The 12,988-nt window shown below is 49.6% G+C and overlaps 1 protein-coding gene across 2 annotated transcripts; it reads right to left on the bottom strand.

Moving 5' to 3' along the window:
* Positions 1 to 142: 142 nt before the first annotated feature.
* On the bottom strand, positions 143 to 11,525 carry Smim11 (small integral membrane protein 11). 2 transcript variants are annotated; one of them, XM_076549222.1, is made up of 4 exons: positions 10,419 to 11,525; positions 6,229 to 6,317; positions 2,241 to 2,418; positions 143 to 355 (listed from the first exon to the last, which is right to left on the bottom strand). In XM_076549222.1, the coding sequence occupies exons 2-3, from the start codon at positions 6,238 to 6,240 to the stop codon at positions 2,266 to 2,268; spliced, it is 165 nt and encodes a 54-aa protein (XP_076405337.1). In that variant the 5' UTR covers positions 6,241 to 6,317; positions 10,419 to 11,525; the 3' UTR covers positions 143 to 355; positions 2,241 to 2,265. The 2 variants fall into 2 exon arrangements, with proteins under 2 accessions (XP_076405337.1, XP_006983624.1); XM_006983562.4 differs by having other exon boundaries at positions 147 to 355; positions 2,253 to 2,418.
* Positions 11,526 to 12,988: the final 1,463 nt, after the last annotated feature.

Here is a 12,988-nt window from a genome sequence, read left to right as displayed (position 1 = left end):
CCCCCGACCTGGGCAGGCATGCGCATACACCCAAGATTTGCTATTCACAACTCCACAACCAGCGTGTGCCTGGGAAAAGAGGGGGGCTGAGTCCTCCCATAAAGTGTGGGGTAGGGGGGAGGAAGAAGGAGGGAGGGAGGAAGAGATCGAAGACAGCCTTTTTTAGAAATGTACTTTATTTCAGTAACAAAATACTGGTTCTTCTATAAACATACAAAATTCACACAGTTAATCATTAAGTTAAAGGTCCAGGCTGGAAGCGCATCCTCTGACATCCGGTAATCGCTAGATCACTAGGTCTTTCTTCTCTCTTCTCTGCTGGAGTCCGCCCAAGCGGACATTTAAATAGAAAAATCTAGAAAGGAAGGGAGACCACAGCAATGAGGGAGGCGCTGGATACACAGCGCTGCTTAGCATACTCGGATGGCATCAGTGCATGAGCATTCCATCAATGCATGAGCGTTCCATCAATGCATGAGCATTCCATCAATGCATGAGCATTCCATCAATGCATGAGCATTCCATCAATGCATGAGCATTCCATCAATGCATGAGCGTTCCATCAGTGCATGAGCATTCCGACTCCAGTGGGGGCCGCTCAGCCTGACCTATTCAACGTTGCTTTTGGACAACATGGCTTTCTTTCTCTCTGAAGATTCTTTTCTTAAAAAGCAGGCTCGGGACAAGCTGCTATCCTGAAAGGCCATCTCCCCATCAGTTCTACGTGGACTGTGCACACCCACGGTTTGGCTCGGGCTCAATGGAAAAGTGGGGCATAATAGACGCTGACGTCACACCCCATCTTTCCAGCTTCTCGGGTAACCAGAATCATGGCTCTGCCTGCAACATTAACCCAACCAGCATTTCAACTAACTGTCTGTCCTCAGCATTTCGAGCCGCTAATCACTCCCTCTCCTCCGACTAGCACTGGGGCCACACACTTCCTGCTTATTTTTGCATTTCAATCACTAAGGCAATTTTTGAAAGGCAAGGTTCCAGGGGGCGGGTTCTTCCGCCTGCAGAAGTCTCCACTCACTGAGGACCAGCGAGCGGTGGCAGGAACGTGCGCTCCTCCAGTCTCATTTTTGTGGGGAGATGACACAGCTTGGGGGTGAGTAGGGCAGTTCAGTTGCCAGCTCTGCTCCCCACTGTTCTTTCGGACTGGTGTCACCTCCAAGAGTTGTCAGTGGGGGGCTGAGGAATGCAGCCATGCATGAAATGTGCAGTAAAATGCCCAGCCCCAAATCACCCCTTAGTGCTCTGGTCTCGCCTCCGCCACTAAGACACCTCCTGCTCTACTCCCAAGAGCCCGAGGGAACGCCTACTTTCAGAAGCATGGCGTGGGGTGGGCAGTGCTGTGAAGCCAGTTCATTGGTCCCCTCGGTGACCTGGAGCTAAGCTGACTGAAAGTCCCCTGGTGGGTTTTCAAATGAAACACTGCCCAGACTGAACCGGGGACATCGTGCTCTTTCCTGAGCGGGGAGCCTGAGAATCTGTCTTCTCAACAAGCAACACAGCATCCATGTGTAGGAAATTCTGCTCTGCAGCCGGATTCTGGAACTGTAATCTAGAATCTAGAATCCTTGCTCACCATATTTGAATCCTGAGAGGCCTGGAGTCCAGTTTGATAAGTGAAGAAACAGATCTGTACATGAGAGTCAACTATCATGGTCTATCTCTGACAAGGCCTTAAGGGTAGCTTCCGGGAGCCTGGAGTCCTGACCGGCCCCCAGCATGCTCCATCACCATTGTGGAAGTGGACTGGGGAGAGGGGCAAATGAGGTGTGGCCAGATTACGGTCCGACTGCGAAGGGATTATTTGCCACCAGGGAGTCGGACCTCACCTAACAGGGTTCCTAGGATCTGTGAGTCTCTCTCCCTCCTCTGCCGCCAGGCAGGTCAGCACATTCATGCACCACTGCTTTGCAGTTTTTAGTACCTGGGCTTCTCTGGAGCATAAGTCTGCAGCTAAGTCAGGGTTCTGAGCCCCGACCCCACCCACCCACCCACCGCGCACGCATGCACGCACGCACGCGCACACTGCCGTTAAGAAGCGCAACAAGCTTGGAGCAGCGGACTGATACTCTGCAGAAGGTCAGCAGTGCGGGCAGAGGGCCGGGCTCTGCACCCTGTCTGTGGGGACCACGCGCCCTCTTGCAGCCCTTCAGAGAGAGATGCTGAGATCTCAGGGCACCACACCCTTGTTGGGCACTGTAGCGCTCTGGATAGGTTCCGCTTACAAAGCCGGGTACCTCTGCTATCTCCTCAGTTCTCTTTCTTCTCCGACCGCTTCTTCTCGGCTTGCAGTTTCGCTTCCAGGCTTTTCCTTTGGTACATCTTCACTCCGGCGAAGGCCAGGCAGAGGATCAGGGTCTTTGCTGCCAAGATATACAGCAGCAGGGGCACGTGTTCAAGAACCTCAAGGGAGAAAGACACATGCTGATTGCTCTAGCAGTCACGTGAGGAGTCTCAGACGGACTCCTTCATCCTGCAAATGTTACTGAGCACCTACAATGTTTCAAACAGAGGCTAGGTGCTTGGGCCACACTGGTATCCTAGTTAGCTTAACCAACGACTTGACACAACCTGCAGTCACCTGAGAGGAAAGCCTAGATGGGAGGAGTTGCCTAATCCAGATCGGCCTGTGGACATGTCTGTCGGGTTGCCTTGATGATTAATTGATGGAGGAGGGCTCAGCCCACTGTGGGCAGCACCATCCCTTGGTAGGCAGGCCTGGGCTGTGTAAGTCTAAGGGGCCGGACAGATGGCCAGGGTTAGATGGAAACCAGTCTCCTGCTCCTGATTCCAGTTTATACACATCTGTGTCCCTCCAGTTGTGTCTAGGTCCTCTGTGGTTCACTCTTGGTCGTGGATTTTATATTTAGCAGATGGACAGATGAGAAATTGACCACCAGGACCCCAATCCCACTCTTCAGAGGCCTGACTCTCCATCGATACATTTCCATACATAACACATACCACACCCTCCTACCTGAATCAGTTTTACAATTAAGTCATGCAAGTCAGCAACAACTCAACTGGATTAGAAACTATTTAACCATCAGGTATGGATATCTAAGGATCCCTGAGGAAGGTCGCCCTGTGATAGAATAATACATGAATACAATAGACAGGGAGAAGATCAATATTGAAATTGCTTAATTTAACTATAATTAGTTAACTTAATTAAATTAACTATAATAAAGTAACTGTGTCTGCTTTCAACCACTAAGTCACCTGAGAGTAGAGATCCAACAGCTTAGGAGCAATGGGGGATCTGGAAGACGACACTAAGGACAGTGAGGGACAGTCACCCTGACAACAGGAAGGGCTGAGGCTGCCTGTCATGTGGTTCCTCCCGAGCCCTGTCGGCTTCCCATAATCCTCCCAGGCTTCTTCCTGGAGGTTCACATTCCAAGGGCAACACTCCCGGTTCACAAACTAGCCGTCGGTGAATGGACGGCATTGCCACAGAAACCTCCTGAGGTTCTCCAGGCTGTTCCAGGCTGGCTGAAACCAATCTGAACAGGATTTCTCTTTTCTCTGGATACACCTGCCGTCCTAGTAAGATGACGCCCACGTCACGGCCCAGGGCTCTCCATGGCACAAGTAAGGGCAGGAACATGTTATCTCTCCAGGAAGTTAGGAAACAGACTGAAAAGGAAACACAACTAACAGGCACAGGTTGAGAGGTTTCATTATTTATTTTCTTTTTATAGAGACTGGAGAGGTGAGACTCTCCAGGCTCAGAGGGAGAGAGGGAGGGCAATGCCAGCAGAGGGCAGAGCACTGGAGGGCTGAGGAGCGGGCCCTCTTGCCTGCCCCTTCTTGGGCAGTGGCTTCAGCTGGCCTCAGTTTCCCTCTGATTTTCTTTTCTCTTTCAAAATATGCAGACATGGAACAGGGGAATGACCACTGCTGGGTGGGTGAGATCTAGTGTGTGTGTGTGTGTGTGTGTGTGCTGGGATGGGTGATATCAACTCGTGTGTGTGTGTGTGTGTGTGTGTGTGTGTGTGTGTGTGTGTGTGTTGCATGTGCTGGTGCACTTGCTCGTGTGTGCATGAGGACTGTTTTTCTTTCACTCTTCACTGAACGTGGAACTCAGCTCAGTTTTGGCTAGGCTGGCTGACCAGCAAGCCTCCTCAGATGCGTCCACCTCCGCCTCCCTGTGCAGTCAAGCCTCCTGGACTGCAGGCGCACACCAGCCTGACCACGCAGCTGTTGGGTTAGGCAAGCTCCCCCTCGCCTCGAGGGTTTCAGGCATTTAATCCAATCCTCACCTTTCCCCTAAGGACGCTGCTGCCCAGAGTCTGGTGAATGCAGCCAGCCGGCAGGCTCTGCTCTGTCTACCCTTCAACCTCTGCTCTAACGGAGCTCTAAAGCTAACATTTTATAGGAATCTTTTGCATCTATTTCCAGTCAGTTCAACTTGTCCTTGGTACGCCAATGAGTAATTTATGGCTTTTTTCTCAAGGTGGTTTCCATGAAAACTGAGTTGAATTCCTCGAGAGACTTACGTGTGGCTAGGAAAAAAACAATGCTCTTGGAAAAACAACTGTATGAGATTATGGAAGAGGACCGTGAAAATTTGAAGTGTTTGTTTGTTGTTTTCCTAAGATAGGGTTTCTCTGTGTAGCCCTCAATGTCCTGGACCTCGCTCTGTAGACCAGGCTGGCCTCGAACTCACAGAGATCCACTGCCTCGGCCTGAGTGCTGGGATTAAAGGCGTGCGCCACCACCGCCCAGCAGAAATTTGAAGTTTTGTACAGACTGTCATCAACTCAGGCTTGTGTATCAGTTATAAATGGACATCTGGAGGCTGCAGTCTGCTATAATACACTGCGGTCGTATGCTAAGGGGGGCTCCTTCCAGGATGTGCCACAGACTTCTGTATTCTCACACAGCAGAAGAGGCCAGGAAGCCCTTTGGGGTCTGTTTTAGAAGGGCACTCATGTGTTCCTGCTTCTTTTCTGTTGCTATGACAACACCCCAACAAGAGCAAACACCCTAACAAGGAAGGGGGTGCTGATTGTGGTTTGCAGTTCCGGGGTACAGTCCATCATGGTAGGGAGTTACGATAACAGGAGCAGGAGGCAGCTGGTCACACTGTATCCATAATCAGGAAAACAATGAATGCTTGTAGTCAGTTCAAGTCCAGGACCCAGCTCAGGGAATGGTGTTACCCGCAGTGGGCGGGTCTTCCCACCACGACTAACCTATGCAAGCTGATCCCCACAGGCAAGCTAGAGGCCTGTCTCCTGAGGTGACAACTGAGATCAGCCACCCAGGGTACCAGCCCCATTCATGAGGGCTCTACCCTTGCAACATAATCACCGCCCACAGACTCCACCTCTAAATACCATCATCCAGGCCTCAGAAATGCAACATACAAATCTGAGAGGCACCAACATTCAACCATTGCATCCACTTTAAAGAAACAAAACGTGAAATGTGAAGTGAAGCTTCAAAGGCCTGGTTTCTGAGAGAAAAGTGAGCTTGATCTCAAGTCAGAGGAGGCAGACTCAAAAAAAGGCCTCGCCTTTCTCAGAAGTCTGGAGAACAAATGCAAATTTACAAGTTTTAACTCAATACATTGAATGTGATTACACACACAAAAAAAAAATGCTTCACTCCCCCGGGCTCCAAACCCACGGTGACAGACAGCCCCGGTAAAACTCAGTAAGCCACCAAACAAAAGAAAAAGACATGGATGTGACCATGGGATCTGGGAGGAGGGAAGCAAGCTGACAGGATTGGAAAGAGATAAGGCAAGCTGGGAGTGGGTGTGTCATACCCGTTCACGAAATTGTTGAAGAACAGATTTAACAAATACTAAATCTGGTACAGCACTGTTACTGTTATTATTATTTTTTTTACCATCATGAATGCTGTTATTGTAGCATGTGTTAAAGGCTTGTTCCAAGTGCAGTGAACCTTCAGGGAGAGGCTTTAGGGGAGGTCCCAGGTTACTGTCTGCAGAGGGGCTGTGGGACTCTGGTTTCTTCGTCCACCCTGCTTACTGGTCCCGGGAGTAACAAGTCTTTCTATCTCTGCCCATGCCATCTGTTACCCCACCAGAGGTCGGTCCACAGCAAGGCTGGGATTTCCAGACCCCGTGAGCTGCAAATCAACCAGCTGATCAACTCAGGTGTTCCACTAGTGTTCTGATGCATGTGGAAAGACAGAAACAAAACAAACAAAAACTCTGCATTTTAAAACTACTCTCACCTTCCAGTTCATGGTGGGCCAGCTGTGAGTTCACTTCTGACCAATGCAACTCGTAGATGCCAGCATGAGAGGCAGCTGGAAGCTCTGACCTGGGGAAAAGAGAGAGAAGAAGAAACACGTTGATCTAGAGCTTCAAGGCTTAGGAAGCCTCACCTTTGACAGAGACGGGCGCGTGAGCAGTGGTGAGATGACCCAGAGCTCTTCCGGGCTGCTCTCCAGACTTCCTGCACAGTGCTGCTCCTGAGACATCTGTCCCCATTCCGTTCCTCTGTGCACCTAATGCCCACACTCACAAGTGCCCCCCTCCATCTCCTGACTCAAAGGCAAGCTGGTGAAGGTCCTTGCGAGTGTCACCTGTGCGCATCCTGGCTTAAAAAAAAAATTATCTAGAGGGAAAGAATGAATGAGAGAGAAAACCTGTCCTAACAAAACAGCTAATGTATACATAAAATCCTTCTGTAGAGTGAAGGCGGTATACAGCATGTGACCGTGCAGAGGCGGCTAGAGAACAGACGTTCTCCAGGGCCGCCCGTCTCGTTCTTAGGATAGGACGCCTGCCCCACAGCCAGAACACTTGAGGTCTGCTTAAGAGCCTGCACACTGTGCCAGCCAGATGGCCCTACTATTTCTGAACTTGACTTTATAGCAGGTTATCGGCAGCTTGGCTCTTAAGTCAACTAGCCTATAATGTACTATGTCGACTTTAAAGGGAGAAGAAATAAGGTTTAAGTAACGCCCGCAGCTCTTCTGGGTGTGACTGGAATCTGAACCCATCTGGTACCGGAGGTCTCTGTCTCAAATGGGTGTCTCCAGGTTCTTGGCCTCTTACTAAAAAGCACACAGATAGAAAAGTGATGAGGAACTTTATCCAGAAGCATAGTACAGTCCAGATGCTCTACAAGAGGCCAATGGACTACCTGAGCTGAAGTGGACAAGAGCAACTGGTCACTGCCCATGGCCTCCTTTTGTGGGTGCAGGAGGGGGTGGGAGCTGATTGCTAGGGGCAAGGTATAGGTGGTTTTTTTTTGGTTCTAATTGATAAGCTTGGGTTATGTAAGCTTTAGTTCACATCCTTTCACACACACAATGCATTTGATTTTAATCCTATATGCACCCAATTAGGCATTGCCAAAAGAGGGCAAATAGGGATTTTTCCCCCCAAATGTTCATTTTGAGGTCATAGTTCGCCTTACTGTGCATGCACCAAAAACCAGTATATGTTGGATCTGGCCATGTTCTCCAGTTTCAGGATATGTTTGGTCACCAAACAGGAGTTTCTGAGGCTTGCTAGGAAGCTACAGTTTGGAGTGTCCATAAGCCTCTGTTTAAAGTGAAGTGTGGAGCCGGGCGGTGGTGGCGCACACCTTTAATCCCAGCACTCGGGAGGCAGAGGCAGGTGGATCTCTGTGAGTTCAAGACCCACCTGGGCTACAGAGTGAGTTCCAGGAAAGGTGCAAAGCTACACAGTGAAACCCTGTCTCGAAAAAACAACAACAAACAAACAAACAAACAAAGTGAAGTGCATGCAGCTCCCTATGGGGGGAGGGGGGACCCCTGCTAGTTTTGTTGAGAGAGCAGAGTGTGTAGCCCCAGCCAAACTGGCTCTCAGGTTTCCCTTCCCTTGCCTGCAATAAATTCAGTCAGTCAGATCCGAAACTCTTCAGCAGGCCACCCGGACACAGGCAGAGAGTTTCCCAATCATGGGGCAGGGGTACTTTCCTTCACATGAACTTGGATCGGAAATAGAAAAGCAACAGGAAATTTCACAGGCCTTTTGAACAGGCTTCCTTAGGTAAACCTCATGGGAGATGGTTTAGAAAAAAATTTTCAATTACAAAAGTATTTAATATATAAAATTCAGACCTCAATCTATTCAAGGTTATAGACCGTGAAAACCAGCTAGCTATTGGCACAAGATAACCACGTTTTCCTCTTGGCTTGTGCAAAGTCAGATAAACCGTAAGGTCTAATTCAAAGCTCTGTTTAAATGTGATAGCCGTGGCTGAAGGTGCTCACTACCTTCACGCATTCGCCGTTAAGGAGCAGCAGAGTCTGACCTACAGTGGGAAAAAAACGGGTTCTGGGCAACCTGTTGCCAGAATTTATACTGTGAATCTCTAGGAATTTTAGGGATTAGCTGTGCTGTATATTAAAACGAAATATTTAAGTTCTTTTCCATTTTATTTGTATAATTCCTTCTTAATTGAGTTGTATACATATATAGTCAGCGATTAACTCTTTCCCACAAATTACCTATGTGGACTGATGTGCACAGGCTTAGGTCAAGGAAAACAAATAGGCCCACGAAGCTTACAAGAGGAAATAAATGAAAAACAATCCCCAGGGGTCTGGAAGTCTGGCAAACACAATACACTTAGTAGCAATGTGACCTGGGTCAGGGTACTCGGCTTCTCAAGCCTCCTTCATCAGTAAATTCTCCTTCAGAAGTTGGCCAGTAATCCCGAAGAACCACGAGTAACACACAGAAAACACTAAATCAATGTCAAGTATTACTGTTTTGATAATCTCCATTTGCTAATGGTTCTCCAGATAACACACAGCACCAGGGCAGGATGTGGTCAGGTCAGGACAGCCAGGCACGGGATAAAGAGTAAGGGCAGGGAGAAGGTCAGGACTCTACTCCAGGTGGCACTAACGGCTGGGCATATGACCTGGGAAAGCCATTAACCTCCTGAGCCTTTTGTAATATCAGGGTCGAAAGAGTGAGTCTCCCACTCTGGAGCTGATGTCAAGAGAACCTATGGTAAACCGCCTGGCAATTAGAAGGTTAAAAGGTAAAGTCTCCCAGAAGGAAACAGGGCTGGTGTGGCTCGGCCACAGAGTGCTGACCTAGCATGCACACAGCTCTAGGTTCAACACCAATAACTCATAAACCAGGCATGGTTCATACCTCTAGTCCTAGCATTGGGAGTTAGAGGCAGGAGGATCAGAGTTCAAGGTCATCTAAGGCTAGAGAAAGAGTTCTCCCAGTCTCGGATTCAGGGGATCCTGCCAAAGGAGAAGAGGAAAGAGAGGAGAGGAAAGAGGAAGGAGTAAAGGAAAAAGGGAATCTGTAGTGGTCACAGCGTGGACTGGATGAAGAGAAGAGAGCAAACGGCCCAGGTCACCCACTGCTTTAAATGACAGGCGCCAAAGCAGACATTCTCGCGGCAGCTTGCAAGCCTTCTGCAAACGAGACAACCAAGAAGGCTAAATGCAACAGTGAGCTGTCGGCTTTGATACCGTGTACTCCCGATCCCGCACGGAAACACGGGGCAGCTGCCATCAGAGGGATGGAACGAAACCACCACGGTGGGGACAGCTGGAGAGCACTAAAATATCCGAAACCCTGGGACCCAGGCAGGCTTAGCTTAACCCTCAACAATAACAGAATGGCTTAGATAAAACTGCTAGTAGTTTTGATCTCTGTTGCAAAGTATCTCCCCCCACACACCCCCCGGTTTACTAGGTTTTGTTGTTGTTGTTTTTCTAGAAACAAAAAAGCTATGCACTCATTTTGATTAGGCCAATTAAAACAACATGGGCAATATAGTGCTCGCATTTGCTTCTTGGCAGGCCTGACGAAGTCAAGGGCACGCCTATCTCAGCATGTAACCCACAGGCTCCTCACCTGAGCAGCCGTGGGAGCTTCCTGACGCTGTTCTCACTCAGTCTCTACCCCTTTCTCTTCAACTGCTCACTCAACAACCATTTAAAGCCTGGGTGGGCTCGGTTGCCGGGGACGCTTGGGCCTCACTCAGCCCCCTCTGCACAGGACTTGGTTTTCAGGAAACCCACGCCCACCCAACCCGGGAGGCCCAAACTATAAATCTCAGTACTTTGGGGGATCCTCTGAGAAACCATGGTGAACCTCTCCACTCGCTGGAACCGCACACCTCATTTGCACAACTTTGGCTCCCGTGCAAACGGGATCCTTCGCGCCACAGGACCAAAGGGGGCTTTGCTATTCCTGGGTAACCGGGTCGCCAGTTTTGGCCCCCATCCCCAACACACTCGCTCCACTAAGGGGCGAAATAGAGGCCCCATCTCTGCCTCCCTTCGTCCCCAGAGCAAGGCATGGGTTCCCATGCATTGTGTGGCCGCGGCCAGCAAGAGCCATCGGGGCAGAAGCACAAACACGGGGTGGCTGAGGGATCCCCAGCGCCCCAGAGAGTCAATCACACACTTACAACTCAAGGCGGCTGGGCCTCCTGGCCCGGTGCTGACAAAGCACGACTCCCACAATCCCGTAGGGAAAAACTACATCTCCCGAAATGCACCGCTCCGCACGCAAGCGCAGTCGTGGAGGTCACCTCTTGATGCGCAGGCGCAATGGGTCTAGGCTACCGTGAGACGCGCTGCTAGATCCCTTCTGGGGTCAAGGTGCTTGTATCTCCAAGCGCAGGCGCCCTGGCATTAGGCAAGTCGTGCAGGGTAATGAGGCCGTTGCAGAAATCCAAAGCGGACCCCTAAGGGTGGTCCACAGGTGTGATGCGGCCTGGGGTCCCTGGTCCATGCCGCGGTGCATCTTCATCCTCGACTGCATTCGCTGAATGTCGACTTGCTGTTTTCTACAGCTGGGGTCAGCGGGCCCCCAGTTTGTGTGTTTTTGTTTTTGTTCCCCTCATCCCCAGACTTAGCGTTCCTCCAGGGGGGACTACATGGCTGCATCGTCTTTTGGGTTAACTGCAGGAAATTCTGTTCTAACCAGTGGTTCCTGAACCGGCGTGCTGGGTGGGGAGGCGCGCACCGAGCCCTGGACAAGGCTGTGGGGAGGGAAAGGGCTCACCCGAGCTCCCCACCTCATCTCCTCCCCGTGCTGCTGGCATCAACTGCAGTGGCAGGGTGGATATTTGAACCCAAGAAGTCTAGCTTCAGATCTCCTAATGCTTCTCTGTGGAGATGAAGTAGACAGTGTTAGCGTGCAGGCGAAAGCAGACTTGGTTGTGCCAACAAGGGAAGCATTTTTTTTTTTTCAGAGAAAGTAACAAACCTTTGTTCTAGGCACTTCGAGTCTGTTGTCCAAATCTATGAGGCCCCTAAAGGACACACTATAATTAGAACCATTTCACAAACGACGAAATGGGAGCACAAAGAGAAAAAAAAAAGACTTGTTCGGAGGTAAGCCATCACGAGACACTACAGGGGCTCCTCACGGCTTGTGAGACCAGAATCAGATCAATCCTGCTCCTTTTGAGAGAGCTCCGAATCTGGTGCGCAGGACCAGGCTAAGCAGAAAGTACTCTAAAAGGGAACGGATAGAAAGAACGGCTGTTGGGATGGGCGTTTTCATTTGAAAAGCCTCGCTCTGGTGGGAGTTGACACCGGAGGGGGAGGTTGGGGCAGAGGGATCAACAACCGGACACCCAACGTGCGTGTCTGATGGGCTAGTTACCTGCACTGTTAACGGAACTGAATCCCTGACAAAAGCCCCTCAGGGAAGGAAGGGTTTCGTCTAGGCTGGCCGGAGAGCTCCCAGCCGGGAAGCACGCAGGGCTGGAGGCGTGTGCTCGTTGGTCTTCTCCTGTTTGCTCCATCTGGAATCCCAGCCCAGGGAATGGTGCCGCCCATTTAGAGCATGTCTTGCCCTCTCTTTTAAGCCAATCCAGGTGATCCCCCACAGACATGCCCAGAGGCTTGTCAACTATGGGAGCCTAGATCCTGTCAAGCTGACCATATTAACTACTACCTAAAGATGTGGCATTTCTCCTGTTCTCCCCAAATATAACCGACTGACTACAATCCATGTTAAAACTATATTTTCCAGTGTTGATGGTAGAATATGCTTAGTAATGAAATCCTGGATTTAGTCACCAGTGTATTTTCCTGAGTAGCAGATAAACCAAGCGGGAATTTACGAACAGGGAAGGGAGGGTCCATATGGTCCGTGCTCTGGAGGAGAAAAAAATTTCCAGGTATGTGACTCAGACCTGCAAGGTGCAACCCAGCAAAGTCTTATGTTTGCATTTCAAAGAGATATTTCTAGATGCTAGAAGAATTCTTCTTGCAGGGTTTTGGTGTTCGCATTTCTAAGAGACAGTTTTAGATGGTAGAAGAATGACTCCTCAAAGGGAAAGAGAAAGGATTTGTAATTGCAAGCTTTCTCAGTTGCACTGAGAGAATCCAGTAGCCTCTCTGCCTACTTTAAGGGGCTGGGATAACCCCAAGGACTCAGCTTTGAGCTCTTAGGAAAAAACAAAAACAAAAAACAACAACAACAACAACAAAAACCCTGATGTTTGTTCAAGTCTCTTATGCTATGAAGGTTGGTGAAATAATTTGGACCTCTTAAGAGTATGCAGTTTTTTACTAGCCAAGGTTGGGGCCTCGTCAGGAAGATGGTTCAGAGGGCCTTGACTAGGGATGGATAAAACAGACAAGTCTGTTGTCAGGGTAGAAACCCTGGCTAGTATAGCCCCAGGCTGGGACCTCTGGGTCAAGGTTATCTAGGATGTCAGTGTATGTTAGAATTTTAGGCTTCTGGTCTGAGGAAGGCAGCCACTCATGACAAATCTGCTCTTGGAATATGAATGACTTTTTCTAACACGTTAGTTCCTCTGATAGCTAAATGCAAAATGTTGTAGGAAGCCAATACTTTGTTATCTCTCCTACAACTCTAGAGAGACAAACATTATAGCTGGCTTTATGGCTTGTGGCCACCAAAACTCATCTTAAAACTTGGTCCCCGATATATTGAGATGTGGGGGCATTTAAGAAGTATTCCCTCCCCCCTCCCCCAAGGGAAGAATGGCCTTTTGTG

Source organism: Peromyscus maniculatus, chromosome 12, assembly GCF_049852395.1.
Source record: "Peromyscus maniculatus bairdii isolate BWxNUB_F1_BW_parent chromosome 12, HU_Pman_BW_mat_3.1, whole genome shotgun sequence".
Classification (NCBI taxonomy): domain Eukaryota; kingdom Metazoa; phylum Chordata; class Mammalia; order Rodentia; family Cricetidae; genus Peromyscus; species Peromyscus maniculatus.
This window is presented reverse-complemented; position numbering and strand designations above follow the sequence as displayed.